Source organism: Pipistrellus hanaki, assembly GCF_964339955.1.
Source record: "Pipistrellus hanaki genome assembly, chromosome: 10".
In the NCBI taxonomy this organism is placed as follows: Eukaryota; Metazoa; Chordata; class Mammalia; order Chiroptera; family Vespertilionidae; genus Pipistrellus; species Pipistrellus hanaki.
In genome coordinates this window covers 18,159,298-18,177,946 of record NC_140512.1, presented here as the reverse complement: position 1 = coordinate 18,177,946, position 18,649 = coordinate 18,159,298, and the positions used below count along the sequence as shown (strand labels likewise).

Sequence of the window (18,649 nt, the reverse complement as noted above, 5' to 3'; positions counted from 1 at the left end):
CGATGACTTAAAATAATACTTTATCAGTGATGCAAACATAAGTATTAATTCCCTGAAAGATACATTTCTTTGTAATGTTTTAACCTGCCTCGTTATTTACCGAAAATATGTATTCAAAATGCACACATTAAAAACTGGGCTTTGGTTTCAATGTGCATTGGCAGCATTGAATGCTAAAACTGCCTCTTCTTCAATTAGTTTGAATAATCACATATCCTGGAAATAAGAGCATTGACCCTGAAATGTCAAAATGCTGGAGAAAGAGGAGTCATTGTAACTACCCAGAGAGAATTACATAATGAAAATGCCCAAGCAGATCTCTATCTCTGAAGATCGTGGCACACCTTGGCCTTTATTAAGTGAGACTTTTAATTGGTGGTTCCATCTCTCGGGCAATGAGGAATGTCAGTGTTCCTCAGTTCCCACAGGAAAAAGGGAAACTTCAATAATGTCTCACCTTGGTAATGATGCCAGCTAATCAAAGAGGAAAATGAAATTGACTTAGAGGAAGGAGATTAAAAAGTATTATGAAGTACATTAGACTGAATGAAGGGAAGAGAATATATTTGTCTTATACTTTACAATTTTTCTTTTTCATTTTGCAGATAAATCCTTCAAAATGTAGATATAAGTAAAAAATAAAATGGGACTAACTCAACAGTGAGATTCTATAAGGAGAGATGAAGCTTAATGTACTTCTTAGTAATAAAACATCAAAGTAGAAAGAATGTGAATGGTAATTAAAGCTTGTGAGGCAGCCTAGAAATATGAGGCAGGCCCAATTAAGTGGAACTAGCACATAATTTAAAGTGCTTAGAGACCATCAGTTGGTAAATGTGAATACAAAAATAATGTTAAGGCATTGGACATAGAAGAAATCAACAAGAGGTACTTAGCTTGTTTCATAGAGCAGAGGTAAGAGATGAATTTTCCACGCAGTGTGAAATAGCAAGGAAGGTAATCATAAAAACATTGGCTAGTATTAGGGTAACACACCTCAAAACTAACATTCTGATTTGCAGTTGCTTGCTAAATGCTCCTTTGAAGTGAAAAAGTTTATGCTTCTTCAGTTTTTTTTCCTGAAGGTCCATTTTATGGGGAAATTTTTTGTGCTTTAGTGCCCCCAAATCACATACATTCACATGCAATATATACACAAACATTACATATATACTTACTTTTGACCAGTTTGCATCTTTGTAGATAAAAATGCTAAATTATGATTAAGATCATTTACATTTGGTTTTGGCTCTCCAAATTTTACAAAATGAATGAGATAAAGTTGTCAATCCTCAGTGTTTAGTGTCCTTATAGATATACTGAACTCTAACAGGAACAATACATTATAAAAAAAAAATTAACCTATTTTCAGCTTTCAATCTACCTATATGTATTAGGTAAGGGTATCCTAAAAAGTCATTTTCTCCCTTATATTTTCAAAGTGCATTTAAAAAAAAAAAATCAATTATTTATTCATAGTTTTTGGAGGTAGCTCAAAATTCTCCTCTTAATACACATGAGGAAACTGAGGCACAGTGAGCATAGGTAACTTGTTTCAATAACAGAAAAATCCTTGTGAAATTAAGTGGCTAACTAGCATGCATATAGATGAGCTACAGCACCGCCTGGGTAGCATTTGGTGTAAAAAACCTACTTTGATTATTATTAATAAAGCTCATTTCACTGAGACTATGAATAAGACAGAATGAACCTCCAAATGTATCTAATCAGCTCACTCAGGTCAGCTGATTCTTCTCTCTCTCACACACACACAAAATATTAGTATTCTACAATGGTTTACTAAAAGTAGAATCATGCTGAGGGAATCATTTAATATAAAAATATGACATCTGAATAATGTCAAACATAAAATATAAATCTTGATATATTGAGTTAGAGCTAAGAAACCAGAAAAATATGAGTATACAGAGAAAATAAAATTTAATTCAAAGTGCATGGTATATTAACACTTAAGATCTGCATTTAATCTTTGTAAAATATTTCCTTGCAGCTATATTTGTATTTACAGGTCTGACATTTAGATTAAAAATAGAAAATGTCATAAGTCACTTTCTCATAACCATACTCCCTTATTCTGTCAGGGCTTTTGATTTAGTGACTGTAGGCATGCAATAGAAATATACTGTTCCTTTCTTTTTTAAAAATTGTCTTTACAAATGTAGCTTAGCCTAACTTTTATGTTTTTATGCTTAAAAAATATATCACTTAATATTTGGCATGTAAGCTACTCTGAGTAAGAAGTGCGATAAGCATGTAAGAGTCAACTTTATCATTACTCTAGTGTGAACGTAAGAAATATGTTTATGTGAGCAGGCTTGACTAACCTTGCAGAAGACCCTTAAGAACAGAGCAGAAATGAGTCTTTAAAAAAATCAGTTTTAGCCAATTCATTACTTTATCCATACCTGAACTCTTCGTTTATGTGAACTGGCGTCCTATTGGTACAGTTATTACATAAAACATAAAACAGAAACTTACAGATGTAAAGGAAGTTTCCAAATATAAAAAATCATAATCATGAATTTTGTAGTCTTTCAAATTTATATCAAATTTATTCCATTAACAGCTCGTGTGCTCATATTTATTCAATGCTTTCTTCATTGTTATGTAGGTATCTTGATTCCCCATGCTTCAAGACAAAAAAGTCTTCATTCTTAAGTCCATACCTTTCTAGAGCCTCATTCAGTTTCACAGGAGGCTCTAAGTAATGCTGGCGAAAGACAGAGAGAGGAAAAAGTGGGAAAAGATTAACCATGCATGTATTTCGGGAATATTTCAAATAAGAATTCAAACTAAAATGACTAACATGTCTACTTAAAATAATGTCCTTTTCATTGAAGCATTAGCAAAGGAGTTAATCACATTTTCTAATACAACAGAGTCATTAATGTTAAGTTGATGGAAGTGCCATACTTATCAATCTATCCAAACGCCATGTATGTCAAATTTGGTTCCAACTTAGACTGAACATCATTAAATTGTATGAAATCTGGTCACTATTTCACTGCATGAAATTTCAATCTAAGCGGAATCAATGCCTAAGATAATATTAGAGAATTAAATATTACCAATATTTTTAATATAGAAACATTGTAGGAGTGTTGTGTGTGTAAGCAAATGCTAGAGAAATCTTTCTGGCTGAAGAAGGGTTGTTATCCTCAAATCCCTAGCTACATATTGATACTTTGGTGTACAGGGCGAAAGAGGGACAGAAATATGACAGGTGGAATGTTCCTTTGTGTGTTCACCTTTTCAATCTAAAAAACAACAAACTGAAGACAGCATACTGCTGCAGAATGTTTTAACCTATCAAATGTTTTCCAAATAAACTGAAACCACCTGGTGGGTTATTCTATCTACTCATTTAAAAGATATTAATTTAAAATGTTTTTAAAAAGACATTTTAAAAAACCACCTGACCAGTTTTTCTTTTGGTCTAAGTCTTTACATTGTATAATTGCTATTTTTCCCTTTTACTTCAAATGGATTTCCCCCAATTTCAGTTTTAAAAGCTTGAAAAATGTGGAAAAAAATCAGTGTCTCATCTAATCACCAGGGGGCGGTCTGCCTCCACCCTTCTTCACACAAGGAGCATCCTTTGCGCATGGTACAGTAATCAGGCCAATGAACCAAGCAGAACCCTGGAGCTTGCAGTCTAATACAGAGACAGACAAGAAATGAGTAAGAAAATAGTATCTGATCTGAGTGGTTGATATATTCTGGAGACAAAGTGTGGGAATGTGGAGGTTTCATTTTAAATACAGCAGTCCAAGAAGTTCTCTCTGAGAAGGCGATATTTGAACAAAGACCTGCTGGGACAATGCACAGGGCTTTGCGGGCGATTGTGAGGGCTGTGGCTCTGGCTGAGTAGGATGGGAAGCTGCTCAGCAGAGGAGTGTCATGGTCTGATTCGGTGTGTAAAGGTCACCATCCTCCAGTGTTGAGAACAGACTGTAGGGCAGCATGTAGCAGTGAAAGCTGAGAAATGGCAAAGTCCTAATATAATTGGAAGGGTGAGCTGATTGCATGTGGGGGAAAACGGTGGAGGGAGATATGAGAGAAAAAGAAGTCAAGGTTTTGGCCTGAGCAACTGGAAGGAGGATTCACCATTTACTGAGATGAGAAATAAATTTGAGGGAAGCTCAGAAAGTTTGGTTTTGGTACCATTGTTAAGAAAGCAGTTGGAAATATAAATGTGGATTACAGGAAAAACCTGAGCATCAGAGAGACAGTTGATAAGTAATATTTAAAGCCATAAGTTGATGAAATCTCCATAGGAGTGACCAGCTAGAGAAGTCCCTGGGCTGAGTCCTGAGGTACTCACTGCTTAGAGGAAGCATAAACGAGGAACTGGCAGCAGAGACTAAAAAAGGACAGCAGGTGATGTACGAGAAAAATGAAAGTTTTCTGCCTTAAAATGCACAGGTTTGGCCCTGGCGGATGTCTCTTTGTTAGTTGGGCATCATTCCAGAAACTAAGAGACCATGGGTCCAGTTCCCAATCAGGGGACACGCCTAGGTTTTGGGCTCAGTCCCCGAAAGGAGACATGCAGGAGGCACCTGATTGGTGTTTTACCCTCACATTGATGTTCTTCTCTTCCTCTCCCTTCTAAGAATCAGTTTTTTAAAAATGCATAGGTTTGTTAACAGTTATTGACCACACACAGGTTTTTTTCTCCCCCCTTGCTCGCTTCCAGGTTTATGGCTATGTTTAGAGGGTCAGAGATGCCTTTTCACGAAGTGCTGAATAACTTGTGTTTTAACATATCACCAATAAAATGTAACTTTAAGTCAGCACCTTCAAGACATTGCCCTTGAAAAATGATTTTTGTATGAGATTTCAAAATGATGAAATTCTTTCCCACTAAAAAAAACAATTTGTTTTAGCCCCATCAATGTGGCTCAGTGGTTGAGTATCAACCCATGAACCAAGAGGTCACCAGTTCAATTCCCAGTCAGGGCACCTGCCCAGGTTGCGGGCTCAATCCCCAGTAAGGGCATGCAGAAGGCAGCTGATTGTTTCTCTCTCATCAGTGTTTCTATTTATCTATGCCTCTCCCTTCCTCTCTCTAAAATCAATAAAAACATGTTTTTAAAACCTTGTTTTGTTCAATTCCTTTCCCTATACCTCTTAGCCAACAATATATAATAATTACACAATCATCTTACACAAATTTCTCTGCTAAGCTATAACTTTGGTTGTAAGCTGTAACTTGATCTGGATTTTGATGCTAAAATATGAGTTTCTTCATAAGTCTTGGAGGAAGAGGGGTGGGGAGTCTCTTTTCTGCCAAGGGCCATTTGGATATTTATGACATCATGGCCCATACAAAATTACCAACTTAAAAATTAGCCTCTATATTTGGTCATACATTTAATTCGTCCCTTGGCAGGGCCAGACCAAAAGATTTCACCGGCCTAATACGGCCCCAGGGTCGGATGTTCCCCACCCCTGATCCACAAGATAGGCCCAGAAGAAGGGCCTAACTGAGCTTCCGAGTGACTGGAAGCTGTCTCATAGTGGGAGCACTTCAGTCCCCCAAGAGAGAGAAAAATACCCACGGCCCTGGGGCCCAACTGTATAAAGCAAGACATTCCATGCGAGGAGAATAAGAGTAAATGGTGGCAACAGAAGCTCCCAGCTTCAAGCCAATAAGGGCCAGGAACTGCCCAAGACAACTCATACATTCCCACTTAAGGGTTATGTTTTATGATCTACTCCAATAGGAGATAAAGACCCTGGTCATTTAAAAAGTTAACATGTTTTGTAATGTTTGAAATATGTTTTCCCAGAACTGAGATTTAAGTTTTAGTGCTTAAATACATCATCTAGGAAATTCGCTCATTTCCTAGATAAATTCGATGTTGTTACATGTATGATTTCAGTGTGTTGCCGAGTTAAGAATGTCCTTAATCTGCTTATCTATAGTAAACAGCTAATATATCTACTTATATGCAAATCATTTTGAAGTGTTAACAAATCAGGCAAAACATCCTCCCCAAAAATGCTATCTATTTTATATTTTATAATTTAACAAATTCATGGTTGTCAAGTTTATGCAACGAATGTCAAAATGTGAACAAATGCCTAATTGCTAAGTGAGTTTTGATTACATGTTTCATTAAGAAAGATGGAAGTTAGATTTTTAACAGAAATAATTCTTGAAGGCTGAATAATATAATAACTCATGAAGACTGGGGTTTTCTATCTTGTCCTCAGTAAAGAGCACAACCATCACTGAAGTTAAGAATCTAGATGTCATCCCAGATTCCCCTGCACGGGTTTAATAAAATAATTCTAAGTCACTGGCATATATTACATGTGGAGCATATATATGCATATATCTCTATATGGAACACACATGGAATAAGAAATGCCACCAAATATAGTGGTATACCAATGGAAACCAGTATAAAAATTCCCCTTCTTCAGGTACAAAGACATTCTCATTCATCCTCCCCATCCCTGTGGTCGGTCATTCCATTCCATCTCCAACAGTGTGGCTCAGGATTGTTGCATCACAATAAGGTGGTTTTGAGTGGGGAAATGGGCAGTGGGCAGGCGGTGTATTAGGTAATTTTGGAACAAGCTGTAACCTAGGGAAAGGGCAGGCCAAAAACAGGGCGGAAAGGGAGTGCTGACAGCATGAAAACAGTTCCTGCCCTGGGATGTGGAAGATGCCACATAAAGCAAAGTAGAAGCCAACCAGCCATTTCTAAATTTTGCTTAGGGCAGGTCCTGGATCGAGGAAAGACGAGAAAGCTTTCTTCTATCCTGTTTGATTCCAGAACTGGCTAGTAGCTAGGTTCTAGGGTTCTGCTATCTTAGGCAAAAAGTCAGTTCTTCTCCCAGCCTGCCTGGCTCAGTGGTTGAGCATCTACATATGAGCCAGGAGGTCTAGGTTCAATTCCCACTCAACACACATGCCCAGGTTTCAGGCTCGATCCCCAGTGTATGATTCTCATTACTAATGTTTCTATCTCCCTCTCCCTCTCTTCCTCTCTGAAATCAATTTTAATTTTTAAAAAATCAGCTCTTCTATAAGTCTATGAGTAAAAGTACCATTTCTCCCAACACCTGGCATTGAGCAGACACTAAATCAATGTTTAACATTTCTAAAAAGTTCTAAGTTGTCCAGCCTTATTTCCTCCATTGCCCTCCATATGGCATCCATACTCTGGCTGAACAGAATTCCTACTACCAGGTACTGCTTCCGATCCTACACTCTGCCCTTTCCTCTTGAAATGCCTTCTCATGGCCAAGTTCAAATGTCACCTCTTCCATAAAGCTCTCCCTGATTCTGAGGCCACTTACCCCTTTGACATCTGTTTTAGAGTTATAATGTATACGTCTTATATGTTCTAGAAAGAAAGGCTCCCTGAGAGAGAAGACATGGTGGTTCATTTTTGTTTCCCAAGACTACACTCACGTTTTGTTATATAAACATTCACTTCATTACAGAAATAAGTAAAAAAAACAGCATGCAAGGAGTGTTTTTTCACAATATAAATACTGTTTTACTAATGCATGAGTTACTACTTCCTGTGATGACTATGAATCACACAGCTTCTGATTCTAGTTTCATCTCTGAACACACCAAAGGGAGTGGTAATGTCTGAATCTTACATAGATCAAACACACCAGTTATTTTTATCACAGACTGACCTCATTTGCTAAGGCAAAAGTTCCCCAGTGAATGGCCACAGATTTCTTTGCTTGAACATCAATGTGAATCCTTACAGCTTCTTCTGGGTCCACATGCTGGTATTTCATAAACCACCTGATGAAACACAGCAATTTATTAATTCAAGCCTTTGAAATATATAACAACTGCTTCATCTAATCAACCTTTAAGATTCTGAACAGGAAAATAATCACAGTAGGCAAAACCATCTCCTTTAAGTCTACTTCTAGCAAACGAAAGCAAAAATGTTCCATGTACAAACTGCTATACAACAGGTAAGTCTCAAGCAAAACTCTCCTTTGAATAGTAAGACTTGGTGCTATGTGTATTTTGATTTTATTGATGGTTTATTCTGAAAATGTCTTACTGTTGCTTTAAAAAGTAGATAGTTCGCAATCCTGGTATGAATCAAAACAATGGGAAAGAATTAGAAGCTAAAAGTCTACTTGCAAAAGAACATGAAAAACTTGCTGAAACAGATTTTTTAAAAGGGGACTTATCTAATGCTTTCAACAATAAAGATTTAAATGATAAAATAAAAAGAATTTTTTAAAAGCTTGCTAAATTGAAAAGCCAACAAAAATTCATGTTTAATATTTAAAGATCAGGAGGAAAAACAAAAAACAAAACAAAAAAAAGCACCCCAATTACTACCTGAGGATTTTCTTTAAATAGCATACAACTGAACAGGGAGGTGTTTTGGTTGGACAAGAAGACAGGGTTCATGAGGGGATAATTAGGGTGAAGGAACACTGAAAGGCTGCCTTGGAAAGAGCAAGGAACACTTTGTAGGAGAAAGAATTATTTCTAATAAAAAGGGAAGTGTACTATCTACAGGCACATCCTTTGCTTTCCCAGCCATTTAGAAGAGAAGAAACACTGTCTGCACATAACTTATATCCCGGTCTGCTACTGCCCACTACTGCGGCAGTGAGGTCCGATGGACAGGGACCAGCACAGGTGCTTCTACCCTTTATGGACACATCATGGAGCAGCTCATCCATCGCTTACAGCCAGAGGTGGTGATTTACTGTAGGAGCTGCCGAGCCCTCGGGGAGCCAAAGACTCCGTTCTCCAGCAGAGGAGAGAGGCACTGCTCCTGACACTCAGGACGCAGGGCGAGATGAGAACAGTTACTGGTGCCTCAGTCCATTTTTTTTAATTCCTACTGCAAATCAAAGAAGCATACTCCTTTCCACCTTCCTATCTATCCGAAATAAAGGTTTACTCCAGTGCAAATGTCAAACAAAAACTCAAACTTCTAACGGACTTGGATAGAAACTCATAAGTAAGGATAACATCCCAAGTCTATTATGGAAAGTCACTTTTTGTGTAATCACCTTAAATATATAGAGTAGAGTAGTCTAGAGTTTTGATAGATAACCTAATTTTAAAACTGTTGATACTATGCAGTGATTACACAGTAAAAGCTTCCACAGTTTACTTTTATTAGAGCAAATGATGCCCCCCCACCCCCCAGTCCTTTTACCACCTCAGTAACAAGACAGCTCCAATACAAGCAGAAAGAGGGAATCACATGAGTGAATTTATATCGTCGCATATACTGGTGTAAGGTGGCCCAAAAAAATGTATACACACTTTGAATAATTATTAATTCCAATGGGTTAAATCTGAAGAAAAAAAAAAAAAAAAACAACAACAATTGAGCTATTAGCTGTTAAGTGTGTATACATTTTTGGGGGACACCCTGTATCTGATAAGTTTCCATTTTGCTACATATGAAAACTTATTTTCATAATTATAAATGAGATATTCTAACATATGAAAGACATATATTGAGTAAAGTATTATACAAAATTGATTTGTAAACACCTTGGATGGTGTTTTGAGAGGTTTTATTAGAATTCAGAATAAGAAGTAGAAAAGTGAAATTCAAGCCCTATTAATAATTTAAAATAAAATTTTTAAATAAGGTAAAAATATCCAGCCACTTGAAGAAACTAGAAAGAAACATAAATGGGAGAAATGAGCATTAATAAAAACAGTTTTAGTGAACTTAGAAAGTTAAATAAGTAAAACAAAATCAGATGAAAACCAATGATCAGGCTTGCTCAATGCATTGTTATGTGTTGACTTTGTTACTGTTAGTTTTTATTTTCTCTTAACTTGTGCATAATAACTGGAGTTGACTGCAATCTAATTTAATTATTTGAAATAACTTCTCTTTTCCTTAAATAGACAGGATTAAGGAAAACACAGGCAGTGGGTCTCCTAGTTCTCAAAAGTTCGTGTGACCTTCATCTACTCCAAAGACAGGGGATGAGTAGGTAGGTTGGAAGGCAAGGGGTGAGCCATGCAACAATGTCATTACCAGACTGAACTCAGTGCTGACTGAAATGAGGCCAACACAAGCGAGTCCTGCTATGGGCCCACTCCTGGACTTCCTCTGGTTCACACAGGAGACCTCCAAAACGCTTTGGAGCGAGGGTGCACTCCGGCCATGCAGCAGAGTGGTTACAGGAGGAGAGTATCCTCCAAGTGGCAGGAAGAACAAGAGTTAGGTCTGATACTGGCTGATCAGCTTAACTTCCCCCAAAATGGTGTGTGAAGTTCTGGGCTGGGTACAGAAATGTTTTTGTTGGTAATATAATTTCTGGTTTCAAATAATTATGTAATGAATATGACTATTTAAAAATTTTAACTGAATTTTTACTAACCCCCAACCAGTGTATAACAAAGGCCACCAATAAAATCACAAATTACATGGTATCACAAAACCATGACTATTTTACTTTGACGTTCAGTTAGCTTATCCCGGAATAATGGCGGGAATGTTGTTCTTGTTTTTGGAAGCACACGTACCTTGGTGCATATGCTCCGATGGGAATAGCGGCAAGGTCGAAAGGTCCAAATCTCCTTCCTATCTCTTCAAAAGCAGAGCAATAACCAGTGTCTCCTGCGAAAAAGAACCGATTCCAAGGGCCCAACACAGACCAGCTGCCCCACAGAGCCTTGTTGTCATCCAGCAGAGTCCTCTTACACCAGTGCTGGGAAGGTGTCAGGACAAAGGTGACCTTGTCATGTCCGGGGACGCAGTTCTCCTCCCACCAGTCCAGCTCGATCACGTTCTCACAGCCGCATTTCTGCATCCAGTCGAGGAGGCCCAGCGGCACGAACCACCTCAGGTCATTGCCGAATCGCTCGTTCAGAGAGAGGACAGAGCCGTAGTCCAGGTGGTCGTAGTGGTTGTGGCTGATGAGGACGGCGTCGATGTGGGGCAGTTCGCTGACCGAGCACGGTGCATGCCGAAAACGCTTTGGGCCCATGTGCTGCGACGGTGAGGCACGGGAGCTAAACATGGGGTCTGTGAGAAAGGTGAGCTCGTCCATCTCCACCATGACCGTGGCATGTCCCAGCCACGTGACTCTCAGGCCGGCTCCGCTCGCTCCCGCGGCTTCGGGGTCATTGACAAAATACGGCTTCAGCACAGGGAGTTCTTTATCAAGTTCCTAAGTGTACAAAAAAGGAAAGGAGGCCTTAGAAAAAAATTAAAAAGTAAAAGGTCTTATGTCATCAGAGGACACAGTTGGCATAAATAATAGAAAGAAGAGCTATTTGGGGAGAACTGAAGTCATTCAATACATCTGCTGTTTTTGCTCTGCTCTCGAAAAGGCATACTTTTTTCTGAATCTGCCTCACGAATCAAGACAATATAGTAATGTAAGACACTTAACCCCAAATGCAGTAGACAAAGGGAAAATTAAATTTAAAGCTGAGCACTGCTGACTGTGCTAAGTGCTTTCAAGGCTCTCTTACGTAAGCACTAGTGGCAGACCAGCCCAGCTGCTGTCGCTTCTGCCATGTCAGGTGGCCAGTGCATTTACTGTGTGAAAACCGCCTTAGACACAGGTTAGTCCCTGAAACAGTAAAGAAAACTTACAACCATTGATTTACAGATCTTGGATCTCAGACATGAATCTGACTTTCTGAGTAGAATTCAAATCAGAGCATTATGATGATTCCCGGGTGGATCACAATCGATAGACCGTTCTCCTCGTTCTTTCTCTTAAGGTTTCCTATCATTGATCAAAGCGAAGCAGAACATGGTCCCTGCCTGAGAGAAGCTGATCATTTGGGGGTGAAGAAAGGGAGTAGATGTAAAACAATAACTACAACAGAATATGATATGTTAATCCTTGGGTTGTTCTGCATTTTGTCATTGGGTTAAGCTAGACCAAGAAACAGCTGTGTTTTAGGGCCTCCTGTCACAACTTCACCCCTACCTTCCACTCAGCCCAGAAACACCTCTCAGTTCTCAGCAACAGGAAAAGCTTTTCTCTGGAGCAACTGGCTTTGTGCTGGGCACACTCCGAGTCCCTGCTCCCCGGTTCACTTCGATGAGGAAGCTTGGAGTACACGCTGAAGCTGCTCCCGCATCGTGCGGGCCGCGGTGGAACAAACTTCTATCCTAACGTTATTCTTGACTTTATGTTCCTATCCTCACAGTCCACTTGCTCATATGTTCGTCCATAAGAGCATGTATTTTTACTGCAGCATGTATTTTTATAAGCTGCTGCAAATCAATTTTGAAAAGGGTACGGCACTGGATAATTAACGACAAGACATGCTATGCAGCCTAATAGGAAGGAATGAAGACCCTGATGTCACAGGTATCACAGACACCACAGCCTGTGTGAGACCTGAAGAATGATGAGAAGTTCATGATGCAGAGAAAAGAAGGAAGGGCGCTTCAGGTGGAGAAAGTGCCTAAGCCCTTAGGCTTAGGCTTCACTAGGCTTAGGCTTAGGCTTAACTAGGCTTAGGCTTAACTAGACTTAGGCTTAACTAGGCTTAGGCTTAGGCTTAAGTAGACTTAGACCTAGGCTTAACTAGGCTTAGGCTTAACTAGGCTTAGGCTCAGGCTTAACTAGGCTTAGGCTTAACTAGGCTTAGGCTTAGGCTTAACTAGGCTTAGGCTTAGGCTCAGGCTTAACTAGGCTTAGGCTTAGGCTTAACTAGGCTTGGGCTTAACTAGGCTTAGGCTCAGGCTTAACTAGGCTTAGGATTAGGCTTAACAAGGCTAAGGCTTAGGCTTAACTAAGGTTGGGCTTAACTAGGCCTAGGCTTAGGCTTAACTAGGCTTAGGCTTAACTAGGCTTAAGCTTAGGCTTAACTAGGCTTAGGCTTAGGCTTAGGCTTAGACTTCGGCTTAACTAGGCCTAGGCTTAGGCTTAACTAGGCCTAGGCTTAGGCTTAACTAGGCTTAGGCTTAACTAGGCTTAGGCTTAGGCTTAGGCTTAGACTTAGGCTTAACTAGGCTTAGGATTAAGATTAGGCTTAGAATTAGGCTTAACTACGCTTAGGCTTAAATAGGCTTAGGCTTAAGTAGCCTTAGGCTTAACTAGGCTTAGGCTTAGGCTTAACTAGGCTAGGCTTAACTAGGCTTGGCTTAGCTAGGCTAGGCTTAGCTAAGCTAGGCTTAACTAGGCTTGGCTTAGCTAGGCTAGGCTTAGCTAGGCTTGACATAGCTAGGCTAGGCTTAACTAGGCTAGGCTTAACTAGGCTTAGGCTTAGGCTTAACTAGGCTTAAGCCTAGGCTTAACTAGGATTAGGCTTCGGCTTAACTAGGCTTAGGCTTAACTATGCTTAGGCTTAACTAGGCTTAGGCTTAGGCTTAACTATGCTTAGGCTTAACTAGGCTTAGGCTTAACTAGCCTTAGGCTTAACTAGGCTAGGCTTAGCTAGGCTAGGCTTAGCTAGGCTAAGCTAGGCTTGACTTAGCTAGGCTAGGCTTAGCTAGCCTTAGGCTTAACTAGGCTTAGGCTTAGGCTTATCTAGGCTAGGCTTAACTAGGCTAGGCTTAGCTAGGCTAGGCTTAACTAGGCTTGGCTTAATTAGGCTTGGCTTAGCTAGGCTAGGCTTAGCTAGGCTTGGCTTAACTAGGCTAGGCTTAGCTAGGCTAGGCTTAGCTAGGCTTGACTTAGCTAGGCTAGGCTTAGCTAGGCTAGGCTTGACTAGGCTTGGCTTAGCTAGGCTTGGCTTGACTAGGCTAGGCTTAGCTAGGCTAGGCTTAAGTAAGCTAGGCTTGACTAGGCTTGGCTTAACTAGGCTAGGCTTAACTAGGCTAGGCTTAACTAAGCTAGGCTTAACTAGGCTTGGCTTAGCTAGGCTTGACTTAGCTAGGCTAGGCTTAGCTAGGCTTGGCTTAGCTAGGCTAGGCTTAGCTGGGCTAGGCTTAGCTGGGCTAGGCTTAACTAGGCTAGGCTTATCTAGGCTAGGCTTGACTTAGCTAGGCTAGGCTTAGCTAGGCTAGGCTTATCTAGGCTAGGCTTATCTAGGCTAGGCTTATCTAGGCTAGGCTTGGCTTAGCAAGGCTTAGCTAGGCTTGACTTAGCTAGGCTAGGCTTAGCTAAGCTAGGCTAGGCTTAGCTAGGCTTGACTTATCTAGGCTAGGCTTATCTAGGCTAGGCTTAGCTAGGCTAGGCTTAGCTAGGCTTGACTTAGCTAGGCTTGACTTAGCTAGGCTAGGCTTGGCTAGGCTTAGCTAGGCTAGACTTTGCTAGGCTTGACTTAGCTAGGCTAGGCTTAGCTAGGCTAGCCTTAGCTAGGCTTGGCTTAGCTAGGCTAGGCTTAGCTAGGCTAGGCTTGGCTTAGCTAGGCTTGGCTTAGCTAGGCTTGGCTTAATTAGGCTTAATTAGGCTTAGCTAGGCTAGGCTTAACTAAGCTAGGCTACACTAGGCTTGGCTTAGCTAGGCTAGGCTTAGCTAGGCTTGGCTTAATTAGGCTAGCCTTAGCTAGGCTTGGCTTAATTAGGCTTAATTAGGCTTAATTAGGCTTAGCTAGGCTAGGCTTAACTAAGCTAGGCTACACTAGGCTTGGCTTAGCTAGGCTAGGCTTAGCTAGGCTAGGCTTAGATAGGCTTGACTTAGCTAGGCTAGGCTTAGCTAGGCTAGGCTTAGCTAGGCTTGACTTAGCTAGGCTAGGCTTAACTAGACTTAGGTTTAACCATGCTTAGGCTTAACTAGGCTTAGGCTTAACTAGCCTTAGGCTTAACTAGGCTTAGGCTTAGGCTTATCTAGGCTAGGCTTAACTAGGCTAGGATTAACTAGGCTAGGCTTAGCTAGGCTAGGCTAAGCTAGGCTAGGCTTAACTAGGCTTGGCTTAATTAGGCTTGGCTTAGCTAGGCTAGGCTTAGCTAGGCTTTGCTTAACTAGGCTAGGCTTAACTAGGCTAGGCTTAACTAAGCTATGCTTAGCTAGGCTAGGCTTAGCTAGGCTTGGCGTAGCTAGGCTAGTCTTAGCTAGGCTAGGCTTAGCTAGGCTAGGCTTAGCTAGGCTAGGCTGAGCTAGGCTTGGCTTAGCTAGGCTAGGCTTAGCTAGGCTTGACTTAGCTAGGCTTGACTTAGCTAGGCTAGGCTTAGCTAGGCTTGACTTAGCTAGGCTTGGCTTAGCTAGGCTTGGCTTAGCTAGGCTAGGCTTGACTTAGCTAGGCTTGGCTTAGCTAGGCTAGGATTAGCTAGGCTTGGCTTAATTAGGCTAGCCTTAGCTAGGCTTGGCTTAATTAGGCTTAATTAGGCTTAATTAGGCTTAGCTAGGCTAGGCTTAACTAAGCTAGGCTACACTAGGCTTGGCTTAGCTAGGCTAGGCTTAGCTAGGCTAGGCTTAGATAGGCTTGACTTAGCTAGGCTAGGCTTAGCTAGGCTTGACTTAGCTAGGCTAGGCTTAACTAGACTTAGGTTTAACCATGCTTAGGCCTAACAAGGCTTAGGCTTAAGTAGCCTTAGGCTTAACTAGCCTTAGGCTTAACTAGGTTTAGGCTTAGTATTATCTAGGCTAGGCTTAACTAGGCTAGGCTTAGCTAGGCTAGGCTTAGCTAGGCTTGGCTTAGCTAGGCTAGGCTTAGCTAGGCTTGGCTTAACTAGGCTAGGCTTAGCTAGGCTTAGGCTTAGCCTTAACTAGGCTAGGCTTAACTAGGCTAGGCTTAGCTAGGCTTGACTTAGGTAGGCTATCCTTAGCTAGGCTAGGCTTAACTAGGCTTGGCTTAGCTAGGCTAGGCTTAGCTAGGCTAGGCTTAACTAGGCTTGGCTTAATTAGGCTTGGCTTAACTAGACTTAGGCTTAACCATGCTTAGGCCTAACTAGGCTTAGGCTTAACTAGGCTTAGGCTTAGGCTTATCTAGGCTAGGCTTAACTAGGCTAGGCTTAGCTAGGCTAGGCTTAACTAGGCTTGGCTTAGCTAGGCTAGGCTTAGCTAGGCTAGGCTTAGCTAGGCTAGGCTTAACTAGGCTTGGCTTAGCTAAGCTAGGCTTAACTAGGCTAGGCTTAGCTAGGCTAGGCTTAGCTAGGCTAGGCTTAGCTAGGCTAGGGTTAACTAGGCTAGGCTTAGCTAGGGTTGACTTAGCTAGGCTAGGCTTAGCTAGGCTAGGCTTAGCTAGGCTAGGCTTAGCTAGGCTTGGCTTAACTAGACTTAGGCTTAACCATGCTTAGGCCCAACTAGGCTTAGGCTTAACTAGGCTTAGGCTTAGGCTTATCTAGGCTGGGCTTAACTAGACTTGGCTTATCTAGGCTAGGCTTAGCTAGGCTAGGCTTAACTAGGCTTGGCTTAACTAGGCTTAGGCTTAACTAGGCTTAGGCTTAGCCTTAACTAGGCTAGGCTTAACTAGGCTAGGCTTAGCTAGTCTTGACTTAGGTAGGCTATCCTTAGCTAGGCTAGGCTTAACTAGGCTTGGCTTAGCTAGGCTAGGCTTAGCTAGGCTAGGCTTAACTAGGCTTGGCTTAATTAGGCTTGGCTTAACTAGACTTAGGCTTAACCATGCTTAGGCCTAACTAGTCTTAGGCTTAACTAGGCTTAGGCTTAGGCTTATCTAGGCTAGGCTTAACTAGGCTAGGCTTAGCTAGGCTTAACTAGGCTTGGCTTAACTAGGCTTAGGCTTAACTAGACTTAGGCTTAGACTTAACTAGGCTAGGCTTAGCTAGGCTAGGCTTAACTAGGCTTGGCTTAGCTAGGCTAGGCTTAGCTAGGCTAGGCTTAGCTAGGCTAGGCTTAACTAGGCTTGGCTTAGCTAAGCTAGGCTTAACTAGGCTAGGCTTAGCTAGGCTAGGCTTAGCTAGGCTAGGGTTAACTAGGCTAGGCTTAGCTAGGCTTGACTTAGCTAGGCTAGGCTTAGCTAGGCTAGGCTTAACTAGGCTTGGCTTAGCTAGGCTTGGCTTAGCTAGGCTAGGCTTAACTAGGCTTGGCTTAACTAGGCTTAGGCTTAACTAGGCTTAGGCTTAGACTTAACTAGGCTAGGCTTAACTAGGCTAGGCTTAGCTAGGCTAGGCTTAGCTAGGCTAGGCTTAACTAGGCTAGGCTTAGCTAGGCTAGGCTTAACTAGGCTAGGCTTAACTAGGCTTGGCTTAGCTAGGCTAGGCTTAGCTAGGCTAGGCTTAACTAGGCTTGGCTTAGCTAGGCTTGGCTTAGCTAGGCTAGGCTTAACTAGGCTAGGCTTAGCTAGGCTAGGCTTAACTAGGCTTGACTTAGCTAGGCTAGGCTTAGCTAGGCTAGGCTTAACTAGGCTAGGCTTAGTTAGGCTAGGCTTAACTAGGCTTGGCTTAACTAGGCTTAGGCTTAACTAGGCTTAGGCTTAGACTTAACTAGGCTAGGCTTAACTAGGCTAGGCTTAGCTAGGCTTGGCTTAACTAGGCTAGGCTTAACTAGGCTAGGCTTAGCTAGGCTAGGCTTAGCTAGGCTAGGCTTAGCTAGGCTATGCTTAGCTAGGCTAGGCTTAACTAGGCTAGTCTTAAGTGACTATGAGAACGGTAAGAGATCCATAACTAAGCCTAAGCATGGTTAAGCCTAACTAAGCCTAAGCCTAGTTAGGCCTAAGCATGGTTAAGCCTAAGTCTAGTTAAGCCAAGCCTAATTAAGCCAAGCCTAGTTAAGCCTAGCCTAGCTAAGCCTAGCCTAGCTAAGCCAAGCCTAGTTAAGCCTAGCCTAGCTAAGGATAGCCTACCTAAGTCAAGACTAGCTAAGCCTAGCCTAGTTAAGCCTAGCCTAGTTAAGGGAGGCAGCCCTTAACTAGGGCTGCCTCCCTTAACTAGCCCTTAATTAGGCTTGGCTTAACTAGACTTAGGCTTAACCATGCTTAGGCCTAACTAGGCTTAGGCTTAACTAGGCTTAGGCTTAGGCTTATCTAGGCTGGGCTTAACTAGACTTGGCTTATCTAGGCTAGGCTTAGCTAGGCTAGGCTTAACTAGGCTTGGCTTAACTAGGCTTAGGCTTAACTAGGCTTAGGCTTAGCCTTAACTAGGCTAGGCTTAACTAGGCTAGGCTTAGCTAGTCTTGACTTAGGTAGGCTATCCTTAGCTAGGCTAGGCTTAACTAGGCTTGGCTTAGCTAGGCTAGGCTTAGCTAGGCTAGGCTTAACTAGGCTTGGCTTAATTAGGCTTGGCTTAACTAGACTTAGGCTTAACCATGCTTAGGCCTAACTAGTCTTAGGCTTAACTAGGCTTAGGCTTAGGCTTATCTAGGCTAGGCTTAACTAGGCTAGGCTTAGCTAGGCTTAACTAGGCTTGGCTTAACTAGGCTTAGGCTTAACTAGACTTAGGCTTAGACTTAACTAGGCTAGGCTTAGCTAGGCTAGGCTTAACTAGGCTTGGCTTAGCTAGGCTAGGCTTAGCTAGGCTAGGCTTAGCTAGGCTAGGCTTAACTAGGCTTGGCTTAGCTAAGCTAGGCTTAACTAGGCTAGGCTTAGCTAGGCTAGGCTTAGCTAGGCTAGGGTTAACTAGGCTAGGCTTAGCTAGGCTTGACTTAGCTAGGCTAGGCTTAGCTAGGCTAGGCTTAGCTAGGCTAGGCTTAACTAGGCTTGGCTTAGCTAGGCTTGGCTTAGCTAGGCTAGGCTTAACTAGGCTTGGCTTAACTAGGCTTAGGCTTAACTAGGCTTAGGCTTAGACTTAACTAGGCTAGGCTTAACTAGGCTAGGCTTAGCTAGGCTAGGCTTAGCTAG

The 18,649-nt window shown here is 41.7% G+C and overlaps 1 protein-coding gene across 4 annotated transcripts in view; it reads right to left on the bottom strand.

Moving 5' to 3' along the window:
• Nucleotides 1-1,918: 1,918 nt before the first annotated feature.
• The window catches only part of NAPEPLD (N-acyl phosphatidylethanolamine phospholipase D), a 37,349-nt gene continuing 20,618 nt past the window's right edge, over nt 1,919-18,649 (bottom strand). For all 4 annotated transcript variants that reach the window (XM_084897857.1, XM_084897859.1, XM_084897858.1 and 1 more), the window contains 3 exons: nt 10,529-11,175; nt 7,687-7,801; nt 1,919-2,731 (listed from right to left, as the gene is read on the bottom strand). In XM_084897857.1, the coding sequence (XP_084753983.1) occupies nt 2,603-2,731; nt 7,687-7,801; nt 10,529-11,175 (891 nt within the window). In that variant the 3' untranslated portion in view covers nt 1,919-2,602. The remainder of the gene's footprint in view (nt 2,732-7,686; nt 7,802-10,528; nt 11,176-18,649) is intronic.